This window comes from Panicum hallii, chromosome 4, assembly GCF_002211085.1.
Source record: "Panicum hallii strain FIL2 chromosome 4, PHallii_v3.1, whole genome shotgun sequence".
NCBI lineage: Eukaryota > Viridiplantae > Streptophyta > Magnoliopsida > Poales > Poaceae > Panicum > Panicum hallii.
The window spans coordinates 52,839,730-52,858,410 of record NC_038045.1 but is presented as its reverse complement, the minus strand read 5'-3'; the positions used below and the strand labels follow the sequence as shown (position 1 = coordinate 52,858,410).

General features: G+C 44.6%; 4 protein-coding genes across 7 annotated transcripts; all 4 read left to right on the top strand.

Moving 5' to 3' along the window:
- Window positions 1-1,287: 1,287 nt before the first annotated feature.
- Window positions 1,288-8,256, top strand: LOC112889129. 3 transcript variants are annotated; one of them, XR_003228028.1, is made up of 19 exons: window positions 1,288-2,440; window positions 2,823-2,900; window positions 2,976-3,180; window positions 3,258-3,369; window positions 3,623-3,706; window positions 3,790-3,865; window positions 3,950-4,009; window positions 4,097-4,149; window positions 4,226-4,392; window positions 4,501-4,705; window positions 5,639-5,696; window positions 5,872-5,928; window positions 6,078-6,323; window positions 6,901-6,965; window positions 7,049-7,117; window positions 7,219-7,312; window positions 7,417-7,557; window positions 7,646-7,882; window positions 8,078-8,256. XR_003228028.1 is itself a non-coding variant. In XM_025955617.1 (18 exons), exons 1-18 carry the CDS (start codon window positions 1,421-1,423, stop codon window positions 7,757-7,759), a joined length of 2,904 nt encoding a protein of 967 aa, XP_025811402.1. In that variant the 5' UTR covers window positions 1,288-1,420; the 3' UTR covers window positions 7,760-8,256. The 3 variants fall into 3 exon arrangements, 2 of the variants coding, with proteins under 2 accessions (XP_025811402.1, XP_025811403.1); XM_025955617.1 differs by having other exon boundaries at window positions 7,646-8,256; XM_025955618.1 differs by having other exon boundaries at window positions 1,289-2,440; window positions 2,829-2,900; window positions 7,646-8,256.
- An 858-nt stretch (window positions 8,257-9,114) lies between these two features.
- LOC112889212 (U-box domain-containing protein 12) lies at window positions 9,115-11,868 on the top strand. 2 transcript variants are annotated; one of them, XM_025955725.1, is made up of 5 exons: window positions 9,115-9,590; window positions 9,687-9,803; window positions 9,895-10,311; window positions 10,409-11,501; window positions 11,735-11,868. In XM_025955725.1, exons 1-4 carry the CDS (start codon window positions 9,387-9,389, stop codon window positions 11,468-11,470), a joined length of 1,800 nt encoding a protein of 599 aa, XP_025811510.1. In that variant the 5' UTR covers window positions 9,115-9,386; the 3' UTR covers window positions 11,471-11,501; window positions 11,735-11,868. The 2 variants fall into 2 exon arrangements, with proteins under 2 accessions (XP_025811510.1, XP_025811509.1); XM_025955724.1 differs by lacking the exon at window positions 11,735-11,868 and having other exon boundaries at window positions 9,117-9,590; window positions 10,409-11,721.
- LOC112889214 lies at window positions 11,758-15,223 on the top strand. Its single transcript, XM_025955727.1, has 4 exons — window positions 11,758-11,894; window positions 13,973-14,248; window positions 14,373-14,772; window positions 14,895-15,223. Exons 2-4 carry the CDS (start codon window positions 14,039-14,041, stop codon window positions 14,912-14,914), a joined length of 630 nt encoding a protein of 209 aa, XP_025811512.1. The 5' UTR covers window positions 11,758-11,894; window positions 13,973-14,038; the 3' UTR covers window positions 14,915-15,223.
- A 310-nt stretch (window positions 15,224-15,533) lies between these two features.
- LOC112889213 (SNF1-related protein kinase catalytic subunit alpha KIN11-like) lies at window positions 15,534-17,912 on the top strand. The gene has a single exon (XM_025955726.1). It carries the CDS (start codon window positions 16,291-16,293, stop codon window positions 17,689-17,691), a length of 1,401 nt encoding a protein of 466 aa, XP_025811511.1. The 5' UTR covers window positions 15,534-16,290; the 3' UTR covers window positions 17,692-17,912.
- Window positions 17,913-18,681: the final 769 nt, after the last annotated feature.

Below are 18,681 nucleotides of genomic sequence, written 5' to 3'. Positions count from 1 at the left end.
TTTCCATTATTACCCTGCATCTTAGGGAACACCTAGCAAAACAGGAAGTAAAAATAACAAAGGACACCAAAGCCGAATCTCATTGGCATTCGCCCGCAATTAACCTTCCAACACAAATAATAAGTATGCTATATAAATTACAAACATAATTTGATATGTATATGTTTTATTTTAGATTTATAGTCACAAATTGATATTATATAAATAGTGTTTTTTCAATTATAAATAGTAACTATTTTCTAGACATGCACAAAATATGTGGGCGCTCACAATCGATAACCCCTTTTGACCCATAAAGTTGGCTCTTTGCTCCCCTTAGGCTGATCCACATAGAGTCCCAAGAGTCAGAACCTCTCTCGATTATTCAAAAGCAATATGTTACTATAATTATATTTTTCAGAAATATTGCAAAGTTATATATAATTATAATTTTAAAGGTATATCACAATCCTACCGTCTTATTCCGACAGGTAAAATATGATTCCGTATAAAATCTCATTTTCTTGTTTGATCTGTGCCTGTGCTTCTAAATGGAGTTTCATTGCATCATAAAATTGTAGTGCTATTCTTTTTACACATCAAATATAATCCGCTAGCATGTTTAGTTTTTTATTTGGGAAGCCTTTGTTTTGCATATGCTTATTCCCTTCCTTTCATTGGATGCAGCTATACTTTTGTTCTTATGCTTCTTTTCTCGTGCTTCATTTCATCTTGTAACCTTAAAATAATATATTTTTTCGCACTTTTATTACTGTATTAAAAAACGATCCCATGGCAAAGCATGGGCATAAAACTAGTCTACGAAAAACACTACTTGTGCATAATTAAACAAAAATGATGAATCATGTTAAGGGTAAATTAGACTAATTGACATAATTGTAGGAACACTTTGAATAAAAAAATAGTTTAAGGGATTACCGGAATGACTAATTTGATTTTTTTGCTTTCTACAAATATATTTTGTAACAACAAAATAGTGAAAGTAATGCTCCACGTCCACACCTAAAGAACTTCATTTTTCTAAAGGCTAATGATGAAAATTAGTAATCGAACAAGAAGTATGTTTGACTAGTTTGCAGAAAAGAAGGCGAAAAGGCCTAATTTTTAAATAACACAAATAATACAAAACAACAATTTTCGCGCACAAACCAAAGAAGTCATCGTCATTGATTTATTATAGTGAGAAAAGTAACGGTGGCGAGAGAGGAGGGACCACCAAGTAAATAAAATAGAAAGAATTAATTAAGAAAGGTAAATACGGCGACGCGATTAATTGGTTTGCCTCATCGTCTTCTTCTCCGATCCCTCCCCTCCCCTCCCCTCCCTCCCCTCCCCCGTGCTCCAAACCCTAGCAAGCAGCCATCCAGACATGGAATCGTAGTTCGTCTCGCTGGCCATAATCCCTCTCCGATCTCATCCGATGCCTGCGTCCTCCTCCTCAGGTGGCAACACCTGTGCCTCATCCCCGCCGCCGCCGCGGGCCATGAAGCGCGAGCTCGCGTTCGCGCTTCGGTCCCTCTCCGAGATCTCCGCCTCCCCCGGCCGCACGCGCTCCGGCCGCCCCATCTCTTCCCTTCCTGACCCATCAGCATCAGCATCTCTCAAGCGGCGCAAGAGATCCGATCCACCACCCGCCGCCGCCGCCGCCGCCGCCGTAGATCTCGTCTCCCCGCCCACGCCGCCCATCGACGCCGAGCCGCCCACCCAGCCCCTTCGCGACATCATCGAACCGGTCGATGGATCCAATCCTCCCACCGCCGCTGATCATCAGTCCAATTCCAATGCCGCCCAAGAGGTCATTGCACAAAAGATGCTAGAAGCCCCACAACCATCGCACGCTGAGGCTGAGGACTCGCTGATTGCAAAGCCGAATGTGCCCATGGAGGAATGTGCTGCTGCGCTGTATGCAGCACCAACTCTGCCGGAATCCACCTCTGCAGCTGGAAACGACCAGTGTAATAGCTCTAACTCAGATGGAGGAAGTCTACAGCTGCAGGCCGCGGACAATGCATTAGCCCCCGCTGCTCTGCTAGTTGAAGACACTACCACACCATTGCCTGCCGCCGAGCTCAAGCCTGCAAGGCGCTTCACTCGATCCCTGCTCAAGAATAAACCAGAGAAAGAAGACTCTGCAGCTAGTGGAAGTCAGGCGACACCAGATGGCAGCAAGGAGGCCTCATTTGATTTGGCTTTGCTGCTGGAGAAGTCTCAAAGAAGGTTCACAAGGTCGCTGCTCAAGACAAAGGTTGAGAGCAGTTTGGTTGGATCTGATGATGCGCATGACAGTGCATCCGATTCCCCTCCGTCAGTGAAGAAGATGGAGATGAAGATGTCAAAGAAAGTTGCCTGCCTCACAAAGCACCCTGGAAACATTAGGGAGCTGCTCAACACCGGCCTGCTTGAGGGAATGCCAGTTATGTACATCATTCCTCATAGCAAGGTATGCGAGAATCAGCTGTAATGTTTTTTGAGCAGTTCTTTTAAATCTGTGGTTACTGCCATGTTAATCGCTCACAGATTCATGTGATTCACTCTTTTGATTGATTAGCATAGTCTAGTAATATTTAGATAGAGTTTTCCTTTGTTTAGGCAGTATGAGTATTTGCATTCGCTAGACCTTAAACCATGGATCATGACAAAATGAATGCAGTTTGAGGACTAGTTCTGTTATCTATCACCGCAAAGGCTGCTTTCAGGGAGTATTGTGTTATCTTCCTAAGAAAAATAGGAAGAATTGAACTTGCTTTGATGACAGATTACTCTGGATTGTGGCCTATCTTATTTTTGTATCTCATGCAATTAACTTAGGTTCTGTTTGCAAGTTGCAGAAGGCTGTGCTAAAAGGAGTGATTACTGGTTGCAATATACGTTGCTTTTGTCCGTCCTGTAATGGCTCCAAGGTTGGTGTTCCCTAGTCTACAAACCATTAAAGGACACAGACTGTTTACATTATGCCATTCTCCGTTTTTTTACAGGCTGTTTCGGCTTATTACTTCGAACAACATGCTGGAAGCACAAAAAAACACCCTGCTGACTACATTTACTTAGGTAATGGCAATAGTTTGCGCGATGTGCTGCGTGCATCAGAAAGATCTCCCTTGGAGGCTCTGGAAAAAACAATTCGTTCCTCTATTGGTCCAGTGGTTAAGGGGAGCCATGTTAATTGCCTGAATTGCAACGGTAAGGACTTCATGTTAGAGCATTTTTTTTAAGCACAAATTCTCTATGTACATTTGACTAATCTTCTAATGCTGCAGAGCATGTTCTTCCATCATCACAAACTGAACATGTATTGTGTCAACGTTGCCTCGAGTCAAAGCAAACTCAAGATTATACCACCCCATCATATCCATGTAAGAGCAATTCCAGGTAAGCAGTTTGAGTAAATAATGTGCTACATCATCTCTTGTGCCCAATTAACTATGGCCTCACCACTGGTTAGATAATTAATTTTGTCACAGCGATATCTGCCTGATATGGTTAGATGCTACTTTTGGTTGTTCTGTCTAGGTCGTAGTTTTGTTGAGTTCTGATTGCAAAATTTTTGCTTTTTTTTAAAATCATCTTTAGGTTCTCATATTTAGATCTTAGCTCCTTACCTTTTTCTTTTGGGGGGCTGTAGCCTGACTGCAAGTTCCAAGGTGGCTTTTCTAAAGAAGATATCATCAAGCAAGAAGGGTGGAAGTGCTGGCAAAGTAACAAACAAGTTGGTACACTATAAGTGTGTTATCTTACCTTCTCTATTATGTGTGCACGAGCTCATTGGTATTGGTTGGGTACTCTCTTCAGGGATAATGGACTACACAAATTGGTCTTTAATGTCTTGCTTGATGGCACAGAAGTAGCTTACTATGTTGATGGGCAGGTTGTTAGGCCAAGAGCTATCTCCTGATTTTGTTCAATTCATCTTGTATTTTCTTTGGTTTATACTTTGCATTGTATAATGCAGAGAAAGGTTGATGGGTATATCAAGGATCAAAGAATCTACTGTAATCACTGCAACAGAGTGGTCTGACTCTTCTCTCATCCAAGCTATTTCTTCAGGTTCATCATATATGTTATGAAACAATTCATCTTTTTTGTGTGATATATTCAGGTTAGCCCATCAGCATTCGAAGCTCATGCGGGTGAGGGATCAAGGCGCAAGCCGTAAGCATTTACGTTCTCCTGTTTAACTTATGCCAACACTATCATGGGTCGTCCTTACTGTGTTACATGCTGTCAGGTATGATAACATCTTCACATCTAATGGAGTATCATTGCATGAGCTGGCAATGAAAATATCAAAGGATATGGAACGGTCAGAACGCGAAACGGATGATCTTTGCAGAGAATGCGGTCATGGGGGAGATATTTTCCCATGCAAAATTTGTCCAAGGTCATTTCATCCAGGTAGTTTTGCAAGTCCTTGAAATTAATTACAACGAAAATTTCAGAACGGTCTTGTTTATTTATTTATCTGTAAAGTGTTAACAGCCAGATCACTTGTACCAATTGCAGCTTGCGTCGGACTGCCTGAAGCCCCCTCAGAATGGTATTGTGATAATTGCAGGAATCTTGTACAAAAAGAAAAGGCTTTGGCAGAGAACAAAAACGCTAAAGCTGCTGGGAGGCAAGCTGGAGTTGATTCCATTGAACAGATAATGAAGAGGGCTATACGAATTGTCCCCATGTCTGATGATCTTGGAGGCTGTGCTCTATGCAAGTGAGTACTGAGTGCTGTTTGTTATAGCTGGTTCTCATGTTTGCTCATATTCTTGATTTGAATAACTGCTAGTGCTGGTACGTAGTGATTTGAATCAATGAGCACTGACTTTAGTATCTTTGTGCTGACTTGTTGATGTGGGAAAATGATGAAAGCCTTTGTATGATGTTTCCACTCGCTTTCTGCACTTTGCTTGAAAACAGAAAACCGAACCTACAAAACTGAAAACTGAAGTTGTCGGTTTTGGTGTTCTTTACGGCCTTACAGGAGCTTCAGTTCCTAGTTTCTGAGCACCAAAATTATCCATACACTGAATACAGTGAACTGATGAAACCGAACTACCAGTTGTCCAGGCCTATGTCTCTAAGCTGCTGATACAGCGGTACCTAGCACCTATAGCTATCTGGGTTAGCTAGGTATTTTTTAGGCAGGATGGTGTGGTGGCTGGAGCGTAGGCATTCTTTGCACTTATAGTTAGAACGTCCCACCTAGCCAACCCGACCATAAAACCTAGGTGTTATAGTGGGAGGGGTGGGGGCCTTTATCCTTGGTCCAACATTCCCCCTACGGCGTGCGAGCCCGGCGTAGCCCGCAGCAGGTCTCAGCACACGAGAGACGCAGGGGAAATCGCGCAGCGGAAATGCGTGGCCGGGAGGGATCGAACCCAGGACCTCGGCTCTGGTACCAAGTTAGAACGTCCCACCTAGCCAACCCGACCATAAAACCCAGGTGTTATAGTGGGAGGGGTGGGGGCCTTTATCCTTGGTCCAACACTTATCTCTTAGAACAATGAAATATGTCATAGTGTTTTTTAACGTATGTTGTTATCAGTAGGCTAGCCTCCAGAACTGCTTGCTGTGCACTTTTCTTCATGCTTGTTGCATTCGCAAACTCCATTCTTGCAGCATTCTTACTCAAAATTTCTCTTTGCAGAAAGAAAGACTTCAATAATGCTGTATTTGATGAGCGCACTGTGATACTCTGTGACCAAGTATGCTATTTCTGTGATGGCTAGATATTTCTGCTTGTACATCGTAATCTATAATCCAAATACTCTTCAGTTGGTTCAATTTCCTCTTAGTTTTTAGCACTAGGCTAAAGTGCAATATACACGTGCAAGTTTACTGTTATACTTGGCTGACATACTTCTGTTTTGTGCTGCTCAGTGTGAGAAAGAATATCATGTAGGATGTTTGCAGAGTCAATGGCAGGTAGAACTAAAGGTTAGTGCAGAACAACATTTATTATTTGATCGAAATCTGTTATTATTCCATCAAGTTTGATTTGCATGATATACTCACTTCAGATGAAGAATGATGTCTTTTGCCCGGGCGAATGCTAACACAATACAATGCATTTTCTTTTTCTACAGGAATTGCCAGAGGGGGAGTGGTTCTGTTGCGGTAGTTGCTCTGGGACACGACTTTCATTGGAAAAGATAATCTCCGATGGAGCTCAACCGTTGGCGGAGCCAGATATTGAAATCATAAGGATGAAACATGAGATTAGAGGTTTATGCATGGATACCAGTACAGATCTCAAATGGCAATTGCTTTCTGGTAAAAGAGCTACTGAAGATGGAAGGATATTGCTCTCAGCTGCAGTGCCGATTTTTCATGTAGGTCCTGTATTCTTTGATCTAATTCGTTCATCTTATGCATAATTTTCTGTTTTAAGTATCTTTGTTTTGTTTCCCCCTTTTAATGCCTTTTCATATGGCCATCTGATGGTAATTTGTTCTTATATTGGGTGGATGCACTATATCATAATAAATTTGGAAAAACTAGTTCATCAATAGCAGAACTGTGTTTGCCCCGTGTTACTACTGAGCTTGCCAGCTTTTGCTGAGTTTTCCTTTTGTTCTACTTTGATACCATTTTAATGTCAAACAGTGGGCTTCTGGATTTTTTTTTTGGGGGGGGGGGGGGCGGGGGGTATTTTCTAAAGTAGCGAAGGTTCGCTCTGCTGCTAAGAAATTATGGCTGGATTTGGATACAGTTTTGTTCACACTGGTTACGGGTGTGTGGGCCAGAGAAATGTAACAGTGGCCTTATGATCTGTACACCAAACATTAAAAAAAAAGCCTGATCATATGCAAGTTCAGAAATTTAGTTGCAAGCATGGTATTATAGTGGAGGGGCATTAAGACTTCTTAGCATCGAGTCTTTGGTTTCTCAATAAGTGTTGTCTTGCAGCAATCTTTCGATCCAATTGTTGAAGCTCACACATGTAGAGATCTCATTCCTGAGATGGTTCATGGGTAAGATAACCAAACAGCTATTTGCTTTAGAGGTATGTAACCGCCTCTGTTAAGATTCTCATCTCCTCGTTTAAATCTACCAGGAGGGGGCCTAAGGAGGGAATGGCTGGCCAAGATTACAGCGGAATGTACTGTGCATTGTTGACCGTGGGGTAAGAGTTGTTTCAGGAAATTGAAAATTTTGCCTTGCATCCAATGGTAGTCATCCTAGTTATTTGAGAAAACAATACTGAATCCTAGTTGCTTGCTGCAGCTCTACTGTGGTGTCAGCAGCACTTTTGCGTGTCATGGGAGGTGATGTGGCCGAGCTACCCCTGGTTGCTACAAGTCGGGATGTTCAAGGGCTGGTGGGTATTCAAGGGCTGGCTGAGCAGCACTAGATTTTGATCCTTGGCCGTCCTGGTTGTTGTTTTTATTGTTGGATTGAGTTTGACCCATTACTCTGATGCAGGGCTACTTCCAGGCATTGTTCTCATGCATAGAGAGGGTGCTAATCTCGCTGAAGGTGAAGCACTTTGTGCTTCCAGCTGCCCATGAAGCTGAAGGAATATGGATGAATAAATTTGGCTTCTCCCGGATCCCTCCAGAAGAGGTCAGCTACGAGTCGGCCATTGTGGTGATTTGATGGTCAGGGCGGAATGCTGTATGATGTAATTCTGATTGACCTCTCTGTGTTGCAGCTGGAAGCTCATCTTAACGGGGCGCACCTGACCATATTCCAGGGGACGTCGTACCTGTATAAGGCTGTTCCTCTGCCATCATCCCAGGAAAAAGAGAGATCGGAGCCGGAGTAACTAAGCTAGCAGGATTTGTCTGTCTTTTGAAGTCGCGATGTACATAAGATGATGAAGCATGTCAAGCAAGACAATGGATGGTATACAATAGCAAGGGGAAGAAAGGAGGAGGGTACTAGACAAGTAAGCTGGGTAATTGATTTTGGATGATGCAGTGGAGAGACAAGATACGGTAGCAATTTGATTTAGCAAAAATGCTTGGGGGGGGGGGGGGATGCCGTTGTCTGTTGTTTGTTTCTCTTCTTCCTTGATGTTGATGACTTGATTTAGTCGCGCTGGGGCTGACAAGTTGGTGGCACACCTGTTTTTGATGTGTAGATGCAGCCCCATTCGGAGACGAAGTAGCCAAATTTTGATCTGTTTGACTGACAAGTGTTGGGCGCGCTTGTAATCGGTGGTGTTGGTTGAAGTTGAAATGTCCAAACGATATCCTTTGGTTGAACACATATATCCTCTGCAGAAGTGCAGGGATATGCTTTCCGTTCGTTTGCTTGAAAGTACTGTATCTCGATAGTATTGGCTGGGGTATGAAATAGCTATTCCATACCCATATATATACTCGCGTATTTCCACCACGAGTATCCTAAATAGTAAACTACCACGAGTTTTATCACTTTGAGTATGTTTATATACTAATTCTAACATATTTCGTAATTCTAAGATACTTTAAAAGAATATATACAAAAAATTTTAAAAACACTTCTATTCTTTAACAACACCCCTATTTTTTAAATATATAATTATTTTTAAAAAACACTCCTATTTTTTAAATATATTATAATTATACCTTAATACTAATATATAAAAATTAGTATGTCTATGGTTATATACTCGGGATCCCTATATACTCAACATGTATACCATCATAGATGTTCTGTTACATTGGGTTAGATACGTCCTGCGTCAGCGTCATGAAATAGTAGCTACAAGTGTGTGTAGAATGAATTATATATATATATATATATATATAATTTTATCTGCACTCGCGTGTAGCTACTCTCATCATCTGTCACTTTGAATATATTTATATACTTATTCTAAGATACTTCAAAGAATATATACGAAAAATATCAAAAGCATCCCTATTTTTTAAATATATATTATTATACCTTAGTACTAGTATATAAAATTGAGCATATTCACATATGTATGGTCACGTACCCAACATATATACCATTAAAGATGATGTGGTACGATCACATGCACCTCGTACATTGATCGGATACATCCTACATTATGAGATACATATGTAGGAGTAGCTACATATGAATAGATTTTTCATATGTACGCACACATAATTTTATAGAAATTCGCTATTATTAGATTGGTGTTAAAAAAGCAACGCATCTTTTTGTAAAAAAAAAAGAAACACAAACACACGCCGCAAAGTTGACCTTGTCTCCGGAGTCCGGAGGGAGGGATGGATGTCTTCCTCGAATGAGGAGAGGAGAGTTGGAGAGGAGAGACAAGTCGAACGCGTCCGTCCTGCGTTGGGTTGGTGAGGGCGGCGGCGGCGGCGGCGGCGGCGGCGTAATTCAATTGCATCGGATCTGATCTCCATTTCGCTCCCGCACCGCCGCCCCTCCATCTATCACCCACCACGGCTGTGGCTGTTGCGGCAGAGGCCATGCCTGCGCGTGTGGCGGCGGAGATCGCCGCGCTCCCGGAGCCGCGCGGGCCCATGCGCCGCCTCTGCGGCGACCTCGCGCGCCGCATCCGCCTCCTCGCGCCCCTCCTCCAGCAGCTCCAGGGCGCCTTGCCTCTCGCCGACGCACTTGGGGCAGCGCGCGACCTCCTCCGCGCAGTTCACGACGGCAGCAAGATCTACCAGGTACCTTGCTCGTCTCGTCTATCGAGAAACCAAACTACAGCTTTTGTGATCATCAGTTCAACCTATGCTATGCTATGCTATGATTGAATGGACCAGGCGATGCGAGGGGATGGCCTGCTCGACCGCTTCGCAAGCGTCAACAGGCAGATTCAGCTGGCCCTGGATGCCTTGCCTTACCACACCTTCGACATGCCTGAAGAAGTGCAGGAGCAGGTGGGCTGCCTGACCAACTCCTCTTCCTTCCTTCCTGCCTTCCTCATGCCCTGACTCACTAATAACGCCGATTTCTACTCTGTGCATTCAGGTCGCGCTTGTGCATTCTCAGTTCAAAAGGGCTGCAACCAGAACGGATCCACCAGACGCGCAGCTTTCAAAGGATATATCCTCCGCTCTCGCTGACAAGACCTTTGATCCTCTGGTCTTCACAAGGATCTCAGAGAAGCTGCAACTGCAGACCATGGCCGATATCAAGAAAGAATCAGTCGCCCTGCACGAGATGGTCATCTCCAGTGGCGGAGAACCTGATGGCTGCGTCGAGGAGATGTCTTCCTTGCTCAAGAAGCTCAAAGATTGTGTCATCACTGAAAAAGCTCCCGCACCAGAGACACTCACCGCCAGGTCTGCCTCCATAAAGCACAGATCTCCAATCATCCCCGATGAATTCAGATGCCCGATATCCCTTGAGCTCATGCAAGACCCTGTCATCGTTTCCAGCGGACAGGTAGGCATTCACAGTGTAAAGTTCGAATTACGGCTCTACTCCTTAAATACATCAGTTTTGTTATTAAGACTTTTCTTGTCTACTTTTCACTTTTCAGACATATGAGCGATCATGCATCCAGAAATGGCTTGATTCTGGACACAAGACGTGCCCTAAGACGCAACAGCCTCTCTCACATACCTCACTGACACCAAACTTCGTCCTCAAAAGCCTAATAGCTCAGTGGTGTGAAGCCAACGGCATTGAGCTTCCGAAGAACAAGGCAAATTCCCGAGATAAGAAATCAGCAAAAAGCTCTGATTATGACCATGCTGGTCTAGTCTCGCTAATGACCAGGCTGAGGGGTGGGAACCAAGATGAGCAGCGGGCTGCTGCTGGTGAGATCCGTTTGCTTGCAAAGAGAAATGTCAACAACCGGATATGCATTGCTGAAGCAGGAGCAATTCCCTTGCTTGTCAATCTACTCTCCTCTTCGGATCCAAGAACGCAGGAACATGCTGTCACAGCGCTCCTTAACCTCTCCATACATGAGAACAACAAGGCAAGCATTGTGGGCTCTCATGCTATCCCTAAGATTGTGGAGGTGCTCAAAACTGGGAGCATGGAAGCCAGAGAGAACGCAGCCGCCACACTATTCAGTTTGTCAGTTGTCGATGAAAACAAGGTTACAATTGGTGGTGCTGGTGCAATACCTCCACTCATTAATCTTCTGTGCGATGGGAGCCCAAGAGGCAAGAAAGATGCAGCAACAGCAATTTTTAATTTGTGCATATATCAGGGAAATAAGATCCGAGCAGTCAAAGCTGGAATCGTCATCCATCTGATGAACTTCTTGGTGGATCCTACCGGGGGAATGACTGATGAGGCACTCACTCTTCTGGCTATCCTTGCTGGTAACCCTGAAGCCAGGGCTGTAATTGCGCAGTCGGATCCGATCCCCCCACTTGTAGAGGTAATTAAAACAGGGTCTCCTCGCAACAGAGAGAACGCTGCAGCCATTCTGTGGTCGCTTTGTTGTGCTGATGTTGAGCAAACGAGGGCTGCAAAAGCTGCTGGAGCGGAGGATGCACTCAAGGAACTGTCGGAGTCTGGCACGGACCGTGCAAAGAGAAAATCTTCTAGCATTCTGGAACTCATGCGGCAAGCTGAAGAAGCGTGAACCTGACCATTGTAGATTTTCTGAATTGAGGTTGTGGCTTTGCTATATTGTACACAAAAATACTAAATGCCTCTGAATAGTGTTGACATTTGAGATATATCTGTAGGCAGGTGTGTTAAGATTTTAAGAATTTTCTGTAAACATATAAATTGGTTGTATAGTATTGAAAGTCAGCCCAAGATGTACTTCTTGATTTTAAAAAAAAGGATACTGTAGTAAATACATCTGTATGTGATTCAATTTGGTGGTTATTATTGTTTCAAGTTCCATGCATGCAAATCCATTCCCCTTTATGGAACATTTCAATACGTTTAGAACCGGGAAATCCGGATTGAAGCTTCGGTTGCATAATAAGAGAAAGGAAACCGTTAAGTTTTTTGATGGCTCTGCTCATTGGTTGGTACTTTTGGTGGCTTCATTTGAAGTAAGTTTGCTCTCAGCAAATTGTTACTGAGTTGTTGAATTCTTTTCAAATTGTTTCATGAAAGTTTAAGCATTCATTACAAGGATTAATCTAGTTTGGTTTCCTTAGAGGCCCATTCTGCTATTATCAGAATATCTGATTTGTTGGAAAAAGATTGTGCTCATTTTCTCATTGATTTCTAGATTCCAAAGATTAACATGATATCCCTTATTATCTGTCCTTTCGTGGTACCTTCCATCCCTTTTTGAATGTCATCTCTGAACTCCTTTTATACCATGGGAATATGCATATAACCAACAAAGAGCTCAGTACCGTCGCTGTTGATGTTACTCTTTACTTGATGGAGTCAAACAAGATTTGGATGGGGTCATTGCATATGCAGCTAAATGCTAAATCTATTTTGCAATCAGAAGATTCAGAAAATTTTTGGAAACTATGACGGCTATGCTGAAAGAATAAGAAAAATAAAAGTGAACAATCCAGAAACTCAAATCATTGTTGCACTTGTTTCTGGTTCTAATTTTCACGTCACTATGCCACATACAAAGTTCAGATGCAAAATGGAAAAGCAGATGGCAAACCAAGTAGACAAGATGGTTATGCTGCACATGGATCGTATCACCTGTTGGCAGCTACTTGCATGATATAATTATTCTGGAACAAACTACAAACATACACACTGACTATTTTGGTATGAAGATGACAAGGGAAAAGGCATAAAGAAACATTTTAATGGCCAAGCTGAGCCCACTGGACCGATAGGTCATGAACCATCATTACATTGTGGTATGCCAAACACACAACATGTTGATACCATAACTAGATGTCGAGAAAATGCTCAGTCATGTCTTGTTATCCTTTTTCTTTTTGGGGGACTTAAGAAGATCTGGTGTTCTGTCGCGGACAATGGAGATTAGGTAGAGTACATCACAGGCATGATGCTGCTCATCAGCTCGTGTGATGACAAGTGTCCCTGTTCTGTGGATTCGTTTGCATTTCTGACTAACTCAAATCTAGCAGGAAGCCATTTCCACAACCTAAAACTATTTATAATAGATTCATGTGTAGCTCACAATGGGCCAGATAACTTCAGCTTCACGAGCCACCGCGTTTCTATGATGAGAAACTCACCTGGATGGACTGGTTGGCATTTGGCAATGCAATTCGTGTTCTACTGAAATGTCTGACACATTTTATTTCAGAGAGGGTTTTCTCTTTTGTTTTCTACTTTCCTCGGATGAGGTCCGGGTAATGCTTCTGGTAATATATATACTTTCAATGTTAGAATAAATCATGGATTGGTATATCTCTCTTGTTTCTCGATCCGTGAACAATCGGTGCACTTTTCGGTTCAATAGGAGCTGAGCTATCCATGCACCACGCATGGTAAATAGCAAATACGATATAAAGTAGCTAGTGAGACAAGCGGTACAGAAGTATAACAATAAAATAAGCCTTCTCCTGCAGTATGTCAGTACACAGTAACATGCCGCAGCCCAGGGGCACCGTTCCTCTGCATGCATCACATGGCCAACCTAAGCAGCGCGAAGGACAGCGTTCCAACTAATCATGCATGCTCATATCATTTGCTTGCTTAATCTATCTCATCTCATCTGTCTTTGATCCCTTTAAATCAATAATCAAAAGATGCATGTAGCTAGTGTGATGACACAGCTTCTATCTAATCCTTTCGCTTAAACTGCTAAACAAATATGCAAGTTGGTTGAGGAGATCTAAAATGCTACTGCCCTGTAGTAGTAGTATTCAACTTTGACCGCAACTGCACGCACCTAATCAAGATTCTTATACTTGTTACAGCCAGAACATCCATTGTGATATTATTCTATCTCCACATGTGATGTTTAACTAAGGCAAATTCCAGCTTAGCTTATGACATTGCCCACCATGTTGCTACAATGATAGGATAGATGATACTGATCCATCTCTTGGGATCCCATGTCTGATACGATCACAAGCGTTGGCTCTTTCCCACTTGTTTGATCTCAGCCGTTGATTGCCTAACTAAATCGACCTGCCTCCGCTTGTAATAAATCCTTATAAACACTGCCCATGTGCAGGGGATGCGATAAAAGTGAGGTGTTTGGGGTTGCAGCAACGAGTCTCAGCCCTGAGGTGGCATTAGGATGGGTCATATTGCCGAGCCTGCAGGCCCTGTAGTGATCGGCTGCAAAGTGCTGCCAATCTTCAACGAGCATGGCATAGTTGAGGGTGCAATGAAGAAGATGGTGCACAAGATCGACGGCAAGAAGGCAGTTGCACGGGTGAAGGAGCTTCTGAAGCTGGCTGCTCAGGCCAGACCTCACGGCGCCACAGTCAGTGGCAAGAAATGGAAGGTATGTACGGTTCAATTTGTTGATTATCTCCCCACGCTGGACTCGGATTAGGAGCTAAATCAAGATTCGGAGGTTTTGATCCAGCGTAGATGCTTGTATGCTGAAATCAAATGTGTTCTTGCAGAAGGTTCTGAGCTTCCACGCAAGGGACAGCGCTGCAGCCGCAACAGCTGCAAAGGGAGGGTGCAAGCAGAAACAGAAGCAGCAGGAGGCGAGCGACGAGATGAGCTGCAGCTCGAGCAAGCTGAGCTTCAAGTGGGATGTGGGCAGCTGCTCTTCAGCGTCGTCGGTTGCATATTCACCATTGTCGTTGATGTCAGCGCCGGCAAAGGCGTCAGAGCAGACGCCATCTAGAAAAGACTACTACATGTCAAGGTTGTCGTCCATGAGCCAGCAGAGTATGCTGTGCAGCGGCGGCGGCGGCAGCAGCAGCCCAAAGAGCATGAAGAACATGGATGGAGAGGAGGAGGAGGAGGAGGAGGGGAGCTGCAGGATAGGGCAGTGGATCACCACGGATTCAGATTGTAAGTTGTGTCTGCATTATTCATTTGCTTACTATCTGGTAGTAGTCTTCCTTAATCATATATTGCTGAACCTGTCGTATGCATTTACACCTCACCTCACCTGCTTCTCGATTGACTTGCAGTTGTGGTGTTAGAGCTGTAATAGCATAACCTAATGTTCATCCATCAAGGAAGATGTGAGCAGAGGCGGCGAGGCAGCAATGGTTGGATCAGCGACAGGAAGCCTCTCTCTTTCTCAGTTTCTCGTGAAGATGGATTGGATTCAACAGCTGCCGGGCAGCCCACTGCTCAACCTTTTTGTTTCGCTGCCCCATTTCCCATGTGGCGTCCAGTACTCGGCTAATCTATTGATAGGGATTATTGATTGACTGAGCATGCAACAGCAACGCAAAATTCTGACGTACGGATAATATTGTGTATATATATATATGTTGTTGCCTTGCTCTTTTCAGGGATGAAGTCGAAATTGGGATGGTGGTTAGGTTAGTGTGTGTATGGATGCATTATTACTCATCTCCATATATGTTGGTTCATGGCACATCACTGTTGTTAACAGACGGCATTGTGTTACTTACTGTCGCCCTATTTGATTCCGCTTCTAAAACTCTCTTATTTGAGAAGTAGACTTTTCTGATAAGCCCTTTTCTGGAGAATCTTGTCTTGGTAAGCAATGTTGCTTATTGGAAACGCGGGGATGGACACCTGTTGTTTCCTGCTTCTATGCTAAGTGGCTTTTGTGGTATGCAAAAGATAAACAAAGTGTTTGGGTAGGATTTTCGCTTCTCATTCATTCACATATAAGCCGGGTATAAGAGGAACCAAATTAAATAGGACCACATCTTGGAGAGAAGAGGAAATGAACTTGATAATTGGTTTTGTGATGTCCCTAAAAACTATAGGGATAAGAAAATTATGTTGGAAAAAATCTATATGTACGCGCATCTAGAATATTAATAACTAAGCTGATGCATGCATGTAGAAAATTAATAAAAAGAAAAGGTAGCCATTAGCCAACATATATATAAGAAGATACAGAGCGTGCAATGCATCATTTGGACCGATGGTTTTCTTGTCTGCTAGTGCTAGGTACGGTCGTCGTCGTTGCAGACGAGGGATGCAGACTGCCTTGTTGCTGCTGCAGCAGCAAGCAGTAATTCCTTCCTTTTTTTTAGTTAGAAAATTACAGTAACTAATAACAAGGAATTACGTACGAAGTAGACTGTAATTTCCTCCCTCCCTAGTTTGCGACGAATTTGGGCATCGATATATCCATCCGCCCGCCGCTGATCTCTTGCTTGCTACTGCCTACTAGTACTAGCTGATCCCTGATAGATCGTCTCCCTTGGCCATCTTCAATTCCTCCCGCCGGCCTCTTGCTTATTGCCTGCTGGCCGGCGGCATCTTCAATTCCGATCCATGGCTGCAGTACGCTACGTAGGTGCCTGCAAGTTATTAACTGCTCCAGCTAGCAGCGGCTATTATATATAAATATGATCAATCAATATATGAATTACTCCAATGCAGAGGTCGCAGCAGCAGGAGGGCTCATCATCGACACCACCACCATCATCACTAGGCAAGAGGCCAAGGACGACGGCGGCGGCGGCGAAGCCGCTGCCGGCGACGCTTCGTGGGAGGTACGAGCTGCACAGCCTGAGAGGGGAGGGCAAGTCCGCGGAGGTATGGGAGGCCAGGCATCTCCGCACGGGCCACCCGGTGGCCATCAAGATCATCATCCTCAAAGGCAAAGGCAAAGCTTTGACGATCAACAAAGCGGTGGAGCGGGAGGTTTTCGTGATGCGTCTGCTCAGCCTCCGGCAGCCGCAGCACCCCCACATCGTCCGCTTCTACGAGGCCGTCCGCTCCGGCGACCACACCTACATCGTCATGGAGCTCGCCGAGTCAGGGCAGCTCTACGACCACGTCGCCGTCCGGGAGAGGCTGCCGGAGGCCCCGGCCCGCAGGCTCTTCCAGCAGCTGGTCGCCGCCGTGGCCTACTGCCACCGCAGCATGGTCGTCCACCGCGACCTCAAGATGGAGAACGTCCTGCTCGACTCCCGGGGCGACGTCAAGATCGCCGACTTCGGCTTCAGCGAGCTGTGGGCCCCAGGGAGGCTGCAGACGGAGAGCTGCGGGAGCCCGCAGTACGCGGCGCCGGAGTTGCTGGATGGCCGCCTCTACGTGGGGCCCGAGGTGGACGTGTGGAGCTGCGGCGTCATCCTCTACGCCATGCTCTGCGGCCGCTTGCCCTTCGACGGCGGCACCGACGACATCTCCGACCTGCGCAGGAACATCAGGCGCGGCGACTTCCGGCTGCCGTCCTGGGTCTCCGACGACGCCCGGGACCTCATCTCCAGCATGCTCATCGTCGTGCCGCAGAAGCGGGCCACCATCACCGAGGTGAGGGAGCACCGCTGGCTACAGCCGGACATGCCGCCGTACCTGGCGATGCTGCCGACGACTAGTCCCGCTCTGCGACGACCAGCCGCGGTCGACGCTGGCACCGTGGAGCTGCTAGTCACGCGCCACGGGTTCGAGAGGGCCAGCCTGCTCCACCACCTCGACGACGACGACGACGGCTCCTCCGGCTCCGAGGAGGCGGTCTCGTACCAGCTGGTCCTCAGCGAGCAGTACGACGCGGCGGCCCGTTATTACCAGCAGCTCTCCATCCCCCCCCCCCCCCGCCGCCGCCGCCGCCGCAGTGGGCGCTGGGAGGAGGCTTGGACGGCGTCGAGCTCCTCCTCCACGAGTGTCCGCGCGAGACGATGCGGCGCATCGCCACGGCGCTGGGGCAGCTGGGCGTATCCATCCTCTTGTACCACAGCCACCGCCACCGGATGGTGTGCGTCGTCCCGCCGCCCGGCGTCTCTAGCGCCTCCGCCCTGGGAAGCTTGGTCTTGTTCGAGATCCAGCTCTTGACGGCCGGCCGGGGAATTGAAGAGCAGTCCCGGTACGCGGTGCATCTCAGGAGGACCTCCGGGCCGCAGCTTCCCTACCTCCGTGTCTGCTCGCAGCTCGCATCGAAGCTCAGACGACCACGCATGCATCAATAAATAAATTCCATCATCTATCACTGACCATCAAATATATATTATGCTCAATCTTACTATTACTATTTATTAAGTGGAGCTTTCTTTTAACCTTCCGCATGAAATCACCTAGAATTCCATGTGGACATTTTGAAAATAAAAAACTCTAAAAATTCTCAAGAAAATCAGAAACATCCGGTCATCAATCCGACGACTCTAATTATAATAGTCATTAGATCTATTATCTTTTCTAATAAATTATTCCCCTCTACCATTATAAAAACAGACTAAAGTAACTCCTAAACATGTATCTAAATTACCCACATCTATCATTATTAAAAAGATCTAGAGTAACACTCTAATCTTCGTATAAATTACCCATGTATGCTATTATAAAAATAATGCAAATAACCTCCTAAATAATTATATTAATGTTAAAAAGTTAAAGTAACCTCTAAATTTGAATCTAAATTATATAATTATAATAAAATATTAAAATACACCAATATAAAATTCTAAATTACTATTTCTATCGTTATTAATATATTATTTACGTTATTGTTTATATAAAAAGACTACCCAGGATATGTATCACCATGTATTTATGTATGATGAAAGAGATAAGAATACCAATTTATAAATAAATAATTTAATTAAATATATATCAAACACTCATGGAGATGTGATGCAAAAAGAAATCTATTGCAACTAAATAATAATAAACATATATTTTAGAGTATGCGTTAGAATATTCAATTGATCAAAGAGGGCGTGGGATAGACAATTATAATTATTAGCTCTAATCCTTTTTTTCATATTAATTCTAGTGGTTGTAAATTAATGTTTGATACCTGCATGTGCCGTGCCACTACCCTTTGTT

What these genes read in the sequence shown, in the direction of transcription:
- LOC112889129 (XM_025955617.1), top strand. Translation starts at nt 1,421, where the DNA reads ATGCCTGCGTCCTCCTCCTCAGGTGGCAACACCTGTGCCTCATCCCCG. An exon ending in CTGTGATACTCTGTGACCAA is followed by an intron (nt 5,697 to 5,871) that starts GTATGCTATTTC and finishes TGTGCTGCTCAG; the next exon opens with TGTGAGAAAGAATATCATGT. An exon ending in TGTGCATTGTTGACCGTGGG is followed by an intron (nt 7,118 to 7,218) that starts GTAAGAGTTGTT and finishes TGCTTGCTGCAG; the next exon opens with CTCTACTGTGGTGTCAGCAG.
- LOC112889212 (XM_025955725.1), top strand. Translation starts at nt 9,387, where the DNA reads ATGCCTGCGCGTGTGGCGGCGGAGATCGCCGCGCTCCCGGAGCCGCGC. An exon ending in CTGAAGAAGTGCAGGAGCAG is followed by an intron (nt 9,804 to 9,894) that starts GTGGGCTGCCTG and finishes CTGTGCATTCAG; the next exon opens with GTCGCGCTTGTGCATTCTCA. An exon ending in TCATCGTTTCCAGCGGACAG is followed by an intron (nt 10,312 to 10,408) that starts GTAGGCATTCAC and finishes TTCACTTTTCAG; the next exon opens with ACATATGAGCGATCATGCAT.
- LOC112889214 (XM_025955727.1), top strand. Translation starts at nt 14,039, where the DNA reads ATGGGTCATATTGCCGAGCCTGCAGGCCCTGTAGTGATCGGCTGCAAA. An exon ending in TCAGTGGCAAGAAATGGAAG is followed by an intron (nt 14,249 to 14,372) that starts GTATGTACGGTT and finishes GTGTTCTTGCAG; the next exon opens with AAGGTTCTGAGCTTCCACGC. An exon ending in GATCACCACGGATTCAGATT is followed by an intron (nt 14,773 to 14,894) that starts GTAAGTTGTGTC and finishes ATTGACTTGCAG; the next exon opens with TTGTGGTGTTAGAGCTGTAA.
- LOC112889213 (XM_025955726.1), top strand. Translation starts at nt 16,291, where the DNA reads ATGCAGAGGTCGCAGCAGCAGGAGGGCTCATCATCGACACCACCACCA.